General features: G+C 34.3%; 2 protein-coding genes across 2 annotated transcripts in view; one reads left to right on the plus strand and one right to left on the minus strand.

Annotated features, from left to right (window-relative positions):
* Window positions 1–15,028, minus strand: part of LOC110836302 (dual oxidase 1) — a 42,209-nt gene extending 27,181 nt beyond the window's left edge. The window contains exons 1-13 of the mRNA XM_022077387.2: window positions 14,895–15,028; window positions 13,883–14,075; window positions 11,238–11,423; window positions 10,489–10,650; window positions 8,076–8,260; window positions 6,827–7,070; window positions 6,166–6,393; window positions 5,990–6,073; window positions 5,353–5,480; window positions 4,095–4,212; window positions 3,421–3,581; window positions 2,212–2,387; window positions 131–261 (exon numbers count right to left, since the gene is read on the minus strand). Coding sequence (XP_021933079.1) covers window positions 131–261; window positions 2,212–2,387; window positions 3,421–3,581; window positions 4,095–4,212; window positions 5,353–5,480; window positions 5,990–6,073; window positions 6,166–6,393; window positions 6,827–7,070; window positions 8,076–8,260; window positions 10,489–10,650; window positions 11,238–11,423; window positions 13,883–14,075 — 1,996 coding nt within the window. The 5' untranslated portion in view covers window positions 14,895–15,028. The remainder of the gene's footprint in view (window positions 1–130; window positions 262–2,211; window positions 2,388–3,420; window positions 3,582–4,094; window positions 4,213–5,352; window positions 5,481–5,989; window positions 6,074–6,165; window positions 6,394–6,826; window positions 7,071–8,075; window positions 8,261–10,488; window positions 10,651–11,237; window positions 11,424–13,882; window positions 14,076–14,894) is intronic.
* Window positions 15,029–15,392: 364 nt separating this feature from the next.
* On the plus strand, window positions 15,393–17,280 carry PIG-V (phosphatidylinositol glycan anchor biosynthesis class V). The gene has a single exon (XM_087340273.1). The coding sequence runs from the start codon at window positions 15,393–15,395 to the stop codon at window positions 17,046–17,048; it is 1,656 nt and encodes a 551-aa protein (XP_087196399.1). The 3' UTR covers window positions 17,049–17,280.
* Window positions 17,281–17,745: the final 465 nt, after the last annotated feature.

Here is a 17,745-nt window from a genome sequence, read left to right on the forward strand (position 1 = left end):
GTAAAGAAAGGAAGCCAGAAACATGAGTTTTGTTTTGTCTGTGGTGTTTCACCATATCCTCCAGAATAAAGAAGAATTTTGGGATGTATAAAACTGTACTTGCAATAATATTGTGTGGAACATTACTCACAGCCATTATCTAGAGAAGGTGCTGCAAATGGGTTGGTTTGAATGTCATCATAATTCATTTCAGTTACTGACAGTATTATATCATATACTGATAGTTGTTCCAGGCGACTGATTTGGTCTTCAGTAAATAGTCTGCAAAATAAAACTGCATTAGAATATTGTCTTGTGATCTAGATAAACTGACTCTGAGCACAGCAGATGAAGTTATGTGCATTGTGTCAGCTGTAGTGGTTATATAGTACTGAATGACAAATAGCAAGATGATTATGAATTAGTAATGATTTAGGAAGAAGTTTTCTGGCAATCTGTATATATATATGTCTGCCCGTGATTCAATGGCAAACATCAATGTTACAGGCAGTAATAACCACTTTTTGTGACACTCATTATGTAAACCATGCCATTGGAGCCCACCTTGATGATTTGTAACTTCTTATCAGTAATACTATTATCAGTTTTAAAGTGGAAATAATTTCAGCTCATTTCATGTGTTGAATTTTTGTACAATGATAATTTAAAAAAAAAAGCACATTTCGTTAATCCTCTTCCCCACCAAGAGGAAAATTTAATATGACATTTTAGTGACTGTAAAATATTTTGGTGATAACTGATGATTCATGTTACCTGGAAGGTCCTCTTTGGAACCCTAAAGTGCAATGCACTACAGCAAGTACTAATAATTCTTGTTTATCTACAGTATGTTCAACAGTAGTTGAAATTTTATGAATTATATGGAAGCTCTTTGAACATGAAAGAGTTTGCTGAACATCTCAATAAAAAAAAATTGTATTAGATGCATTAGAGATCCAGTCATATATGTTGTAAACTTGTATTCTAAAAAAGTTTTATCTTGTGGTCTGTTAATCTAATTTGAGTAGCTTGTAGAGCCTTATTAATACTATCTGATTTTTAGTTATACTTAAAAAACTGCATCTAGTATTATATTATATTGTCTTTCTCTAGGAAATCAAATCTTGAGTCACTAAAGGCTTGTCAGTAGTTGATTTATTATACTGAGAAACATTATGAATATTATGGTGGACATTGTCCATTATTTGAAGTATTTTAGTGGTTGGCACATTAGTGTAGTATTCAGAATGTCACTAATGTTAAAATAAAAATAAGCATTAACAAATCTATCAGTATTACACCCAGTCACCTGAAGACATTAGTAGAGCCTGCTACCAAAATGTCTTGTATTAAATACATGTCAGACAATTGACAATGTCCAACATTTATTCATGTAAGAAACTAAATGAACCAAAATACAGTGAAGAGTTGATGCTATGTAGTCTTAGCTTCTGGGACTATTGTTAAATAGACCACAAATGAATAATATACTGAAGAAATGTTTCTATGTTTAGAGATCGTCCTTACTACATGGACCTAATATTGCTGAATAATACATTCAAATGCAGTAGTTGAGATTAGCAGTGGTATAACACTTTTTTTTTAACAAAGGGCTTACTTCAGTCCTTACCTTTTTTAAGCACTTCTATTAGTCATGTATAAGGACATCACTTAAGTTTACCTAATTACCTATTTGCATTTGAACAGGTGTCATAATTTGAAAGTGTCATTGAGTTTTATGAAACAATACAGGGAAATTTTTATGGTGGGAAACAGGTTTTTTACCTTTCCAACAGTCTGAAATTGTTCACAACCCAACAACTTCTGGAACTGTTCAAGTGAGAGGTCTTAGAATACCCAACTCTGACCTGACACCAGGTGATCATCATTACCATTGCTTAAGCAGTGTCTTGGAGGGACTGTCTAAAATTGATGTTAAATATGTAAATGGTATTGAAACAGTAGTTGAAAGAACAGGACACTGTCTTCAAAATCTTCAGAAGTTGTTGAATTAAAAAACTAAGCTTTTGGTATGTCAAATGTCTGTCTTCATGAAACTATGTGGAAAATAGTTCACAGGTCAAAGTCATAAAATGGCATATTATCTGTATTATATCTGTATATATTATCTGTATTGGAGATTCATTAAATCACTTACAATGTATATCTTTCTGACCACACCTCATATATTGACTAGTTAATGGGTGTCACTTCAATTTAATAATAACATACCTGTTATTCATGTTTTTGTACCAGAAGCGATCACCATCTCGTATTCTGGTAAATTGATCTTTAATTATTTCAGTGAAAAGTTCTCCTGGACCTTTATCAGTTTCCAAAATACCACCTACCCACACATCTACATTATTCATTTTGTTCTTATGTAAGTTTATAAATGCTGCTTTAATCTGAAACAAACATGACATAATGTTATACTGTCATAGGTAGTCTGTGATTGTGATTATTTTTACATATTTTAGTCTGCTTTACTTTCTTAAAGAAAGGAAGATAGAAAGAAAGCTGGCATGTGAAGTGACCTACCATATCTGTGATTTTGTTTCTTCCTGTCAACTTTAAACTATTTTACCAGTCTTCCTGAAATTTGATATGAATGTTATACCTTTGGAGACCATCTCTGCCATGTACTTTTCAATTTCCTACAATCAGAGATGGGAGTGGCACTTGGCACTTAAAATGGGGTCCTGAAATGATCTGTGAAAGAAGATTGTTGAAGAATATGCACCTTTGTTAAGATCATTTTTTGTCAAGTGCAATACATTGTGACAGCATTAAATCTGCATGTAAATTTTGGTTTTATGGTGAAGACTGATGAGTCATTCGAGCTACTAGGCATTAAAAATTTAGAATGTAGACAGATGATACCTACATATTCTACATGAAATATTGTTTGTAAATCCACAATTATAAATGGTGTGGATCTTTGAGGTTATGTATGGAGATTTAACATAGTGTTTGGAGTTATTAATGTTCTTCTCAGTCTGAAATAATAATCAGTATTGCATCCCAATCAGCAAAATAATTCTGAATTCGCTAGAAGCTGATCTCTGACCATCTGTGCTTGAATTCAGTATCCAATCATACATACATACGTCTTTATTATAAAGGCTGTATTGTGTTGCAGTGTTGGGTTGTAAAATAATTTAAATACAACATTTAACACAAATTTTTGAGCCCTGAAACTTTGTGCAGTAGGAAAGAAGGCTTTGTAAGTTCTGCCCAGGACAATTTGATTTTATGTTACTTACAAATTTTTTTTAAAAAAAAATATTTTTCATCCTTATAATGGCCCAAAACTTAATGTGTGAAGTGATTTGATTCTTAGTTCAAAATATTGTTATATGCTATCTGTGAAGAATTAAAAACTTTTAAATGCTACATATTTCTACTGCATTGTAATGCTTTCGATGTTGCATAACTTACCTTTGCATCTACATTTTTAAAGTCATTCAGGTCTTCTCTTCTTTTCAAGCCAAAGGCTTGGCGAGCAGTATTGTAATCTGGAAGACCATGGTCACGACCTCTTTGAATATTGATTGCCATTAGGTCTCGTCTTGAAAATTCTAATGGCCCAAACACTCGTCCTTTTAAGAAACAAATAAAGTGTTATCACATGTCATTTATGTATGTGTGAAAACATCCAAGAAGAAATAACGTTTTTGGATGCAACTCTTATAAACATAACTGAAGAAGGTTAATAATTCTCAATAACTAGAGTATACAGTATGATACTACACAGTATTGATAATAACATATATAACTTCTTAGTCTCCTGTTCTCCCAACCATCACAACTAATGCTTTAGTTTTCCCCCTCATTTTGGGTAATTCTGGTATCATGTAAACTTCAGAAAATCTCAGGATATCTGGTCGCTGACTTGTATCAAAACTGAATATATCCCATTAAACAACATATTGGTCAAAAAACCATCAAAGATTTATTGTTTACTTTCTTAAAGTTATTAAATTTGATTATGTAAATTTAACTTTATGTTAATACTCAGATCAATAGAATAGCACAGGACCCATTGAAAGTAAGAATTTACAGTACCCTGTTTGATAGTATGTGCTCATTAGAGTAAGTATAGAGTCATCTACCTCGTAGATCTTCAACTATTTGATGATCTTCTTTTTCACATAACTGGAAGGCCATTCCCATCAGTAAACGATCAATGTCAATGAATTTTCCTTCTGTTGTGTTAGCTTGGATAAAATCCTACAAACATATAAAGTTGTTTCTTACAGCCAAAAGTCAGTATCTGAAGACTTGAGAAGCTTTGTGCAACCAACACTCACACTTTAAATAATTCTTAATCAAAGTGTACTAGTTTTGATAACAGTATTAGATGTCTATGCATTTGAGTGTAATAATTTAAGTAAGTAAACGATAGTGGGGGTTAATGATTCAGTACCTATAAAATATTAATTCATAATTTGAATAAAATTACACATGAAACATGATAGGAATTCATAACTAAAACCTAAATAAAAGCAGATTGTTGAAGTGAAGTACACTTTATTTTACATTTCCATCTACTAAACATTGGAGCATACCTTTCCACTTTTGTTAAATTAATCCTCTCTCTAACCCTACCCCCACCCCAAGCTTTATAAGACACATTGTTTTAATTAAATAAATTGTATTTGTCATTTGTGTTCAGTGCCTTGCAAGTGTGAATTTGTCAATGATCATAGTTGATTTGTGGTTCAGAATTTTTACTTAACCCTTCCATTAAATTAAATTAAATCCGTGGCATGACAGCTCCAGAGAGCCAAAGCCTACTAGCTTGACTGCTGGCCTCACGTTCACGTGCCTAAGCAGAGGTGAACGATCATCCAATCAGATATAGGGTGACTTGTGGTCAGCACGACGAACCCCCAGCCATTGCTAGCTTTCCTGACCGGATTACGCTACTCATTGTAGCTCCCCAATTTCCTCACGATGCTGGGTTGGCACCGGTCCCATACACTGGAAGCATGATGCCTCAGACCGCGCGGCTACAGCGCGGGACACTTAACCCTTCCATGCTAGTTTTAGTTAAAGGAACTTTCTTCTTGTATACATATGGTAACATTATTTCTGTTGTTGAAAATCCACAAATAGTCAGCTTGAACTATACAGAAGTATTTGGGAATTTTCTTGCTGGTCTTATCAAATGCCAGATAAATCCAGATCAGAAGGGCCAGTGCCTTTAACAAGATATCTCATTCTTTATATTTAAGGGAATAATAAACGAAATTTATTTTTTTGTTGCTGGAAAAAGAATATGTTAAAATATATCTTATGTATGGAACTTTAAAATTTTATATATTAAAAAGGTTTCCTTGAGCTACTCTTCTCTATAGCAGTCCTTACCTGAGGTCTCCAGAAACTGTTGCAAGTACGGATAGTGCCATTAAGAATCAGATCTTTAATCTTGTCTTTCTTACTGAGGGCTTTTACTAGCTCACAGCCATCTTTGGCATAATTTCTTACATATACACCTGGAGAAAGATAAGATGAGTCATTTATCTATCTTTGTAAAAAGTGTGAATAACATAACTTTATGGAGCAGAGTTTTTGGGAAACAAATAATTACTCATGAAGTTAAAAAATTTCCCACCTTTTATGATTTGAAAGCTCATCATATTTAGTAGATTAAATCAGGAAGGTTACATTGAGACAGGCACACACGTTTGAGGGAAATAAGAAATACAGTAGATAACAGACTCCTATGGAGAAATTACACTTAATAATATCACTTAGAAGAGTGAGTCACAGAAGGAAGAAACATATGAAAGTGAATCTTAGAGAACAGGTTGTGGCCACATAGATTAAGCTGCCCCAGAAGAGGCTGCAGTGGCAAGCTTTTGCTGGATTTCATGATGTCAGAAGTTAGTTTTGTCTTGTTACTTCTGAATTTATAGACGGTCAAAATTTCTTATTTTGTTGTTATACAGATTGTCTTCATCTTCTATTATCCTTTTTGAGTAACTAGTTGTTGGCAGCTTACCTGGTGGTACAAGTGTATGTCCAAATCTGAAAGCTGCTGCTTGAAAGAATTGATCTATCTGTGGATCAATACTTGGATCATAACCTGTAATAAAACATACATAGTCAACAGATATGTCTAAATCCTTATTCACAACTGTTACACTGACACTATTTTAAGATTTATTCTTACTTTACCTTTATAATCATCCAGTCTTTTCCCTAGCCATTCTGGCAACCACTGGTTTATCACAATATGCTGTTGACTAGCAATGACCCACTTTCTCGCTTCATTGTATATCTTTTCACCATTCCATTTAGGGTGTGTTTTGTGTAGATAGTGGGCTATGTGGTTATGCCAACGAAACCAGAGAATACCAAATGTCAATAGGAACGGGTTCTCATTACCACGAGGATTTCCCAGTTCTGTGAATATAAACAAATATTTTGAATTTGCTATACTCATGAATATATAATATATATTATAATAGTGTAATTAGTTATAGGGCAAAATAAGAATAAATTCCTCACACAAATTAATATGACTACCTCCACATACAAGCTTGTGAAACCATGAAGATGACATTAGATGAACTAGAACTGACTTTTCTGTTATTCATAATTGTGTTTATATGTTGCTGTGTCTACAGTCAGTAATCTTACGCCATAGAGGATCCGCCATTGTGACTTTTCAGTTTACTCTTAGCGACTGCAATGTTACCTTATTTTGCTCTTACTTATTTTACAGTGGAGTTTGGAAATATTTATCTAAGGATGTGTTTTTGACAAGTATATTAAACGTCTTTAATAAACATGCGGTCATTGGCCTTTTGTAGGTAAGACAAGTTGTATTACTTACTAAAAAATCTTTCAACTTTGTGGATTTCGTGCTTCTCGCTAAACTCGCTGTGATAAACTGGGGGTGGTGGATTGGCCATGGGAAGCCTCATTTTGTTGTAGTCTGGAAATAGTCCATTATGTGAACTTGCCAGTAGACCATGAGGAGCCAGTGTTCCATTTGCATACAGCCGTAGGTGATCAGACCAAGCTTTGGTTGTTCCATAGATAAGACCACCATCAAGCCATGGTGTAATCTCATTCAACTGTAAAGATATTGTTAAGAGTGAAAAATATACATTCTCTGATGCATCACAAGAAAATAACATAACACAATGACCAGTATCTTTTTAAGGAGTTTATAGTTATTCAACTAGTCAAGAAATTTCTTGCATGTACAGAACTAGGTTTATTGCTGGGTTCAGAAAACCCTATCATTACACCCTATTCTGAGCCAGGACTGTTTCCCTAACATCTGTTTTGATGTTATCTAATCTGTGCTGAGGTCTCCGAAGTTATTTCTGTACAGTAAGTTTTCCAACAATATGTCTGAATTTTTTAGTTCTTCTTCTATGGTGCAACAACCTAAAGTCGAGCCTTGGCCTCCTCCTATGTGGGAGATTTCTTTGTCTTTGAAGTGTGCATTTATGAGTAGTGAGTAACAAGCCCACAAGACACCAGTGCATGTTTGTCAGTTCACTTGCAGTTCTTAGTCCGTGGTTAATGCAATTTGCTTTTTCTCGTTGCATTTTATATTCTGTTTTTTGTGTAATTATTTAAATTTTAGGCCGTAGTTTATCATTTAGTATTATAATTTTATTACAATGTCGGGACCATCTGTGTCTAGGATGTCGGGCAGAGTCATGACTCATCACCCCCTCCAATCGTGATCTATGAGAGGCCCAAAAGTGAAGTGGGCGTAAATTGAAGCGGCGTAAACCAAGTCCTACATGTATTTCTTTCTTTCCCCACTGCATGAAAATACACTATGTATTGTTTCAGTTATTTCAGTGTATTCCTTTTATTTTTCCTTATCAAAGGATGATTGATACATTGTTCTCCACAGGATGTCAGCAGTGAATTTGAATATAATGTGGTGTAAGAGGAGACCATTATATTTGATTTTAATTAAATTATCATTAAATAGGCAAAATGTCACAGACTTCACTTCTTGATTTGAGCATAGCAGTTTACTGTCTCATTATAGCTGTTATTGAGAATTAGTGGCACATTTAGTGTGGGTATGAAATTAAAAGAAGCATTCACTGTACCTGCTGACGAGGATTGTTCGGTGAGAACCCTGTGCGCATATCATAGCGTGTTCTCAACAGTGGTATTTCAGAGTGATTCGGTTTATTTTTGTAGTATGAATGATATTCTGGTATTTTTATGTTGAAGTATTCTGGAGGACATGCAGCTCTTTGTGCATCCAAGATCTCCTCAACCACTTGTTGACCTACATGAAAAGAGAATTAATTAGCAAATTAATGGTGACTGTGAAATGTTCTTTTTTTGAACTCTTAGTTATATTTCATATGTGGTTCTAAATATGTAAGTCATTACTCCCCCTCCCCCCATTACTGTTTGAACTAGTAGATGGGTTTTCATTAAACTTGGTGTGATTATCATGCATGTGGTGGCCACTTTGTTAATTTCCCATCATGACTAATATCAACATGGTGGGCCATGCAAACATCTGAGTTCAGAGCAGCACTGACATTGTGAAGGTTTTGAAATTTTGTATGGTAACAGATCTTTGGAAATCGCCACGAATTTTGTTAAGAAAATTTCACAGAATGTATAACAGTAACATACTTGTTTGAATTAATTATTTAGCTTTCTTTTTAATTATAATAAGTAATGAACCTTTGAAGATAGATATTTGAAGTTTTGTCTGATTTAATTTAGAAATAAGATCCAACATATGTCTATACAAAAAAATTCCATTTTAAATATTGTATACATGTCAACAATTACAAGCGTGGTGAATAAATTTGCATTATATGTGACAAATCTTATGTAATCAGAATCTGTATTAGTGTATCAGATTGTGCACATAAATAGATCACTGTATAGTGTGATTATTAATTTACTTCCAGCCTCAACATGTGGATGGAAACAGGTGAACTTCCTAGAATTTATTGTTTTAATTTGCATAATAATTAAGTTAATTACAAGCTTCAAGGCCGATTGTTGAATATTGCCATATTTGGTTGATTGATTTTAAAAATTTCATTTTGATTTAGTAATTTAAATAAATTCTGTTTTATATTTCAACTGGGGAAAAATAGACATACTCTTAGCATGTTCATAAGCTGCTAGTCACAGAATTTTGTTGCTTTTTCTTATCAAAGATCTACTCTGGGGAAGGAGTGCTACTTAAGAGTCAGTCTGTGTAACTAAGATTATGTGCTTAAAGTACACAAAATAGGAATTATATCGATACTGTTGGCTTCTTCAGTAGTGACACTGCACTATTAGTTCCCCGCAACAGTCTAAATGTCTACCTAAGATAAGGTAGTATGTGGAAGCTAAGTACTACAATAAGGCTGTGATACCAGAGAAGCCCCTGGTTGGTCTGACAGTTCTGTTTTTGTGAAAATGTTTTGTAGCACCTTCTCCGTGGGATCCATGCTCAGTAAGTAAAAATCTGCATCTGTATCACCCACAACATGAACATGAGCATGAACAGTTACCAAATTCCTGTTGTATACATCACATTGACAAGTCTTTAAAATTAAATTTGTAGTTCTTAATTAAATTACTTGTACTTATTTCTTTACAGTGAACAGTGTTTCAGAAAATTGATGTATTTTTTAATTTAGTTTAATATAAACTATGGGTTATATATAGGACCTTTATGGATGAAACTTACATTTACCTTATAATGTTTAGTGTGTCTCCACCCTGTTCCTCCTATCCAAATGTTAACGATATTGTTTGAGTTGGAGGTGAAACATATGAAAGTGTATACAAATACAGTCTTGCCATTATGCATTTATTCACATTATGCAATTCATGGGGTCCGCAGTGGCCGCGCCGTCTGAGGCGTTGGCCTTGTGCCGCTTGATCGCTGGGACCGTGGGTTCGAATCCCACTCAAGCCATGTATGTTTGTCTGCGTCTTTCTGTGTTGTGCTGTCCTGTGTACAGGTAGAGGCCTTGCGACAGGCTGATCCCTTGTCCAAGGAGTCCTACCAAATGTCTATAGATCAAGCCAACGAAAAGTTGGGACCCGCAGTGCTCAGGCACTTGAAGAACGGGTCGTTCCCAGTATCCCCCCCCCCCAGTATGCAATTCATGCAAAGAATGCATAATACAGCTGCTCAGAATAATACATGCATTCAAATCAAATATATTTTTATTTGAATGCTCTCTAGCTTTTCAGGTTTTGTTTTGTGGTTTGGCAGCTCAGATACTGCTTTTAATGTGCATCACACCTTCAAAGCTCAGTGGTAACCACATGTACTTCTGTTGTTAACATTCAGTAATTTTGTATTTTTCCAACAAATTATGTATTATTGGTTGTATAAGGTTCTCAAAATAAACTGATTATTTCCCTCAACAGCATTAATCAACTGATCTTTATAATGGAGGTGCATTTTATTTGTTTGAGGTAGGAACTGAATTTGGATGATCTGTGGTCTTCAAAGGATTAAAGTGAGATGATTTTACAAAGTCTTACCAAAGAATACAAGTAGTGCAGTTTTTCCAGTTGATGACTGAGTACCAATTGTTCCTTTCAGTAGTTGTTCACTGAGATCCAGTGGGTTAGGTCGATCATGACCTGAAGGTTCATACACACCATCCTTATATGCTGCTGGCCAGCGTCGTAGCAGAGGAGTATCTACAATTACCATCATTAGTTGTCATGTAAATACTCAACTTTTTACAATATTAAAATTTCAGACCCTGCATTAACCTAGTGTACATAATATTCACTTATCACAGATAAATACTTTATTTATAAAACATATGCTGTAAATACCTGAAGGGGACATTGTTTTTTGTCAAAACATGTAATGACTGGCTTTACAATCTTCAACATACCTTATGTTGTGATAATTTTTCATTTCATTGGCAAATAATATGAATTTGGAATAATTATTCTAGCAAATTATTGTTAATTAAAATATTAAGCAATATAGGACCAAGGGTAGATAGAGCCTTGTGTTGCTCCCAGCAATACAGAAAAAGGATAAGAACTTTTCTAAGACATGAATGAAGGAAGATCAATTCAATAAGTGGCTTTGGAAGAACTTAATGTAAAATGAAGATAGTCCAAAGGTATTAAGCTAATAATAAAAATGATGATGGCGGTTATGACGACAACATCTACGATGATGATGGTGGTGGTGGTGGTGATGACACCAGTTATCACAATATGACAACAGTAACAATAATGATTATAACAACAGCAGTAGCTTTACATACCGACAGCACCCAAGTCAGGCCGAGCAAGGTTGTTGTAAAATCCGTCATAGCCTTCATACTCAACATCTTCAGGTTCCGTGACATTTAGACATGTTAAATGGGTTTCACTCCAACATCCATCAACCAACCATTGAAGTAATCTGTCCTTTTCACCATCAGTGGCCCAATTCGTCTTTGTGGGTTTACCTGTATTGACAGTAATAGGGCATGGGATATAAGCCATAATGTCAAAGTTGTAGATGGAGAGAGCAAGATGCTGTTTTGAAGCAAGAATTTGCTCTGTCTATTTCATGAACAAAAGATGTTGCTGTGGCCACATATTATTATCTTCATGGAGCATAATTCTTCTAGAGAAGCTAATAGTTTCCTCAGCTGATTAAAAAATTTCCCTACTTTTGTGAAACCCAAAGGCTCATTAGCATGTTCACAAGTGCCCATTGCTGGTCCCTGTCCTGAGCCAGATTAAACCAATTCATACTCTTCAGCCTCATTTTCCTGAGATCCGTTTGAACATAATTTTTAAATAACATTTTAATGTGCATGTTCGAAAATATAATGAGGAAGTCCATTTTTGTATATAAAATAAAATTGAATATTGAGTCTAGTCAAGGTATGAAGAAAGAAAGTAACTCCAAAATAGCAATGAACTTGATAAACTATTCAAGTATTGTTGAAATCTACAAGTAGATAACCATTCTCATCCTTCACCATTTTAATTCAGATTGGTGATGCCCCATAAATTTATTTAAATTTCCTTTCATATTATCTCCATTCATTGGGTTTATTCTGCTTTAATTAATAAAATCCTACATTTTGTTTGGCTGAACTTAATTTACACACTTTCATAGTAGATTTTCTAATGCTCCAAGCCTATTTTTAGATATGAACCTGATGCTGAAACTAATCAAACTGGTAAATAAAACTATAAATTATATAATACATAAAGTAAATGAGATGGAATTAATAGGTAAAAGGGTATTTCACGTACATATATAAATGTAACTTAACCCTTTAAAGCTGAATGATAATTTTATACAGGTAGCCCTAGATTTACGCCGGGGATGCGTTCCTGTACGAACCGGCGTAAACGGAATCGGCGTAAATTGAAGTTCTTATAATGTAAATCAATGGGAAGTCAATGACATGCGTTCCCAGCACCCAAACATTGACGAGTAATATAATAGCATTACATTTAAAGCTCTGGAATAACGTAAATAAAATAAAGGTAATTTAAAAATATATTTTATACACTTACAATCGGCAATTCGTTGGTCCCCGCGATTGACTGCGATTCTTTCATGTGACTGATGTGTGCAGTCATCTCTGCTGTTATGCGATAATTGAATTTATGTAAGACGCCGACATATAGAAAATCGCGTAGTAAAAATAACCCCTAAATCTCCGCAGAGATTAAATTAGTCATTTGAAAGTTTAAAACGCCAGGAATAAAATTGCACAAGAGCAAACTCGCATATGCGAAAGTTTGCATTTCACAAACAGCTTTTACCGATTCATCGATCTCATTGGAGCAAATTCGCGTTAACGAAACATACGTAATTGCAGAGATGACTGTATTTATAATTTGTATTCAGGATCAGCGATGCAAGAATTACGATTTAGTATACGAATCAGTACGAAATATATTGTAGAACGTTATAAATAATAGTAAAATATATTTTTTCACTTTTTGACTTGCTGGTTTCAAAATCGGCGTAAATCGAGGGCTACCTATACTTTATTTCCTTGATTTTATTATGCACCCTTGATTTAGTAATAGGTTTTCAGGGGAAAAAATAGGTATATTACAATAGGAATTGTCAGTATTCAAACATAATACTTCTGGAATCTTCTTTGTTGTTATTTTTGTGTGTACTGTCCCATGACTAGTGTTATGGACACAGATATTTTCCTTGCACTTTATAGTCATACAATATAATTTTTCAAGGTTGATTCTTAGACCCCAATTTCAGAAATTTTAAAATACAAAAAAGGTGTCTTCAAATTTAGAAAATACAGTATACACCAGCTGCTCTACTAATCTGTATGTCTTTTATATTTATGAGTTTCATATGATTCTCAGTGTAAACAGGGATTGTTTCCTAGAACAGCATTTAACCAAGTGATTTTTGTAATGGAGAAGTGTTTTATGTTTCTTTGCAGCACAGAATGAATTCTTTAATATTATTCAGTTGAGCTTCAGCTTCAAAGAGTTGATGTGAATTTGGTAAAAATGAGAATAGGGATGTACTTGCAGGCTTTCACACTGTTCTAAATATATGGAAAAATTACGTTAGCCTGTTATATTAAAATCATTCTTGGTTACAGATAATTTAAATAGTGTGAAATAAGAACTCGGACAACCAAATAATGGAACTGTGTGGGTTTTTTCGCCTCATTATCTAATATTAACTTTTATTTCAATGTCATCACTGTTATTTTGTCTGCATGTGTGTGTTTTTCAAGTTCAGTACACTACAATTTTTATGGAATTTTGTATATTAATTTGTGGATTTCCTGCTGACAAAAAGATCTAATGTGGATATAAGAGCTGTGTTATCATTATGGAAATTCGTTCCATGTTGCAATTGTCCTTACTTCTAGTGTAATGTTGCCATGACATATTCTATTGAAAGAGATGCACCTACCAGAGTGTGATTGTGGTGTTGGTGATGATGGTGGTGGTGGTTGCGTGATAATTGTAGTGGGTAGAGGCATGGTTGGAGGGGGGGCAGAAGGTTCAGGTTGAGCATCTGCATGTAGGTCCTTTGTATACAGAATGGTGAACCCCACAGCTACATGTACTAGCAGCTGGCATCTTGAACTTCTTTTGGGTGACATCTGTGAAAATGTTAAAGACATTCTTTGGAGTATTTTAGTTATCATAACTTAATTATATAAATTTAAAATCTTCCACTGAGTAGCACTTTATAATGTTTTCATATACATTTGCCCATTGATCAATAGAATCTGACAGATGGGCAACATATCCAAATGATTGTGTTTGTTTAGCTTAAATTATAGCAAGCTGATGTGTTGTTCACTTTAAAGTCCCAGAGAGAAATATTCCTTTCCCATCTTCTTGTTTAGTTTTATCAGAACTGTCCTGGAATCTTGGAGTATAAATTTCAAATATAAGAGACCTTGATATACTAATAGATATAGATTTCAGTACTCTAAAAATGGGATTATTATGAATATATTTATTGAATAGAGTTTTAATTTATGTTAAAATTGTCTCTGTGTGTAACTGGAGGGAGACATATGCGGTCATCTTTATGGTTTGGCTTATTTATCCGTAACCAGAAGGTTCACAATACCCATTACACAAGAGTCTGATTTTTTGAGACCCTGGAGCCATTCTGAATGTAATTATGCAAAGAAATGCCAGGAATCAGACAACATTCCTCAGTCCCATGGCCTCATATAATTCACTTTCAATATTTATAACATAATTAACTTGATATAATTAAATAATATAAATAAATAATGAAATGCTTATGCTACTTATTTCTTTGTTCTTAAAGCTTATAAATAATTTTTGTTATTCTCTTCTTACTTGGACTGGAATGAAATATATTTGAAAACTGAGGCAATGTACTAAAATAATTATAGTTTTATGATATTTTCAGAAACTTGACAAGAAGATACTATACATACGTTGACTGGAAAGCATGAGAAGAATACTGCAAGTTGGAAGTCTTCTGACACTGTATCTGCTGCACACTGATATTGATAAGAACTGAATTTATTGCCTCCTGAGGCAACAGCAATACTTCAGTGGAAGCTGCAACACACACCCTAGCAATCAAGAAGGAAGGATATGGTTTTTGTTGCCACTTCCTGGCCATTGACCTTGTCTTACCAAGCCTTTATCTTGCTCTTGTCATAACTTTTACAGTCTACATCCTGTTTTTTATTTTTTATATGATATATAACTGTCTCTGAGCAAACTTCTCTAATACTTTGTTCAAACACTGTGTAGCACACCTTCATTTATCCATTCCTGCATTATCAGCCGCTCTTTCTATCTTGTGTTCATAATAGCACTTGGCTGTTTACTGTACTAGGAGCAACAATCCAAGCAACAAGTTTTTCACACGAATAGTTACACCCATCTTCATTAGTTGTGAGTCAGAAATTACTAGTGATAATAGAATGATGTTCACACCGCACAGGAAGGTCATCTGGTTTGCTGTATTCTCACGATTGTTAATATTCTTTTTGTCTGCTGCTTTCAATTTTATATTACCTGATCATGACGCTGATGCATTTCAAAGTCCTCGGGATCCTTCTGACAAAGAATGGTCATCACTTGATGATTTTGTGAAATATTTGTTTGGTGGTCTAGTGCGTTGGGATGCTCAGTACTTCATTCACATAGCACTGTATGGTTATACGTATGAGAATTGTCTTGCTTTCTTCCCTCTGTACCCAATGAGTGTAAGAGTGTTGGCTGTATGTCTGCTTTACCCACTTGAAGGATTTATAAGTCACTATTCTGCCTTCGTCTTGAGCTCGGTGGTTGTTAACTTTATAATTTTTATACTGTCTGCATCAGTGTTATACAGATTGGGCTTGCAAGTTCTTAGGAGTGAGCAGTTAGCTTACAAAGCAGCTATATTGTACTGTGTAAATCCTGCAACTATTTTCTTTGTTGCTCCATATTCAGAAACTCTGTTTGCTTGTCTAACGTTTTATGGCATGCTGAAGTGTGGTAGTGGCAGTACTGACCATTTCTCTGTGGGGTGTGGCCTTCCATTTGGACTGGGAGCAGTACAGAGATCAAATGGGATATTAAACCTTGGATTTATTTTTCATAAGAAATTGAAACATTTTTTACATTTTGTAATGCCTGGCACCATGGCAAAAGCCAAACATTTGGATTCTTTCTTATTAGCACCACTCCTATTGATTGCACCAGTTATTTATCTTATTTCTCTTATTGGTGAAATTCTTCTTTCAGTGATTCCATTTGTGTTGTTCCAAGGGTATGGGTACTATAAGTTCTGCATAGTTCCTGACCATAATTTGCCAAATTTTATTGTTTCTTATGCAGAAACCAATGAATTGAGACTTCCTGGAACTGCTTCACTGAAACCCCCAATTAATCACAAAGAGCACTGGTGTAACAGCAGTGTACCACTTGCATACTCTTACATCCAAGATCATTATTGGAATGTGGGGTTTCTCAGATATTACCAGTGGAAACAAATTCCAAATTTTCTGTTAGCCATGCCAGTAGTTTGGATAATATTTACATATGCATATAGATTTGCAAAACAACATCCTCATCTTTGTTGTACTTTGGGGTTGTGGAAAGATCTGTCGTGTACTGATACAAAGGTTATAGAAAAGTTGAGAGTTCAAATGAAGCAAAACAAAATTAAATTTGCACCAGAAATGTTTGTATATGTGGTTCATGTGACATTTTTGACAGTCTTCTGTATTTTATGCATTCATGTTCAAGTAACAACCAGAATGATTGCATCCTCTAGCCCCATCTTATATTGGTTTACAGCGTACCATTTTTGTAAAGTACCAGCATCTGTAGAAAAAGAAGAAGGAAAGAAGGATTTTAATATCAGAAATACTGTACGCTTTGGTAGTCATCTTTGCAACATCTCAGCTAACAAAAGAAGAAATGTGCTTGAAGAGAGAGTTGATTCTTTAGAAAATCTTCAGAGCAGGTGGAAGGTTTTCATTTTAACTGACCCTGCTCCAAATCGAGAAGCTAAACTAATTCAGTATTATTATCTTGCATATTTTATTGTTGGGACTGCCTTGTTCAGCAACTTTTTTCCTTGGACATGATTTCAGGGACAGCTGTTTTTTTAGAATATTAAGCATTGATTTTTAAAACATTTCATATTTGTCTGTGTACCAATTTATTGTCAGGGTGTAACTTTTAATGCATTGGGAAGAAATGGGAATCTTTACAGCATTTTCCTTGTTTTGTGTAAATATGCTGTGTTTATTTGCACTCTTATTTCCAACAGTGTTATTTTCTTTATTGGTTTACATTCATCCTTGTACATACAGATTGAGATAAGACCTAAGGTTCTCTCGCTTCCTTCCTACATCCTTCCTGGAAGTTCACTTTTATCATTGTCACAAGTGGTTAGAGAGGGGGGAGAGAGAAGAAAGAAGTTACACTGCACTCAGTTCACATTTTAAGAATAATCAAGTCTTCATAAAATTTCTGTAGGTAAGTTTAATGTTTATTGTGGTTCACTTTTCTTTGTACTGTCTCATTAGTCTGGAGAAACTTTGTGTGCTTGTAGGTTTAAGTAAAAGCTGTTATTTGTTGGATGAATAACAGTGTAGAATTGCAAGTATCACTGTCACAGATAAGTAAATGTGTTTATATATGAACAATTAAAATTAATTTTTGAAAGTTAATGGCATATTTTGTACTTTCAAGTGGAAAACTTGTGTCATTGAATTAATGGTCTCAGTTTAATAGATACATGTAACAGTGAGTAAAAATTTCAACATAGATATTGCATTA

Source organism: Zootermopsis nevadensis, unplaced genomic scaffold (genome assembly GCF_977971745.1).
Source record: "Zootermopsis nevadensis isolate Lab colony 2312 unplaced genomic scaffold, Znev_1.0 Znev_ptg000061l, whole genome shotgun sequence".
NCBI lineage: Eukaryota > Metazoa > Arthropoda > Insecta > Blattodea > Termopsidae > Zootermopsis > Zootermopsis nevadensis.

What these genes read in the sequence shown, in the direction of transcription:
- PIG-V (XM_087340273.1), top strand. Translation starts at nt 15,393, where the DNA reads ATGATGTTCACACCGCACAGGAAGGTCATCTGGTTTGCTGTATTCTCA.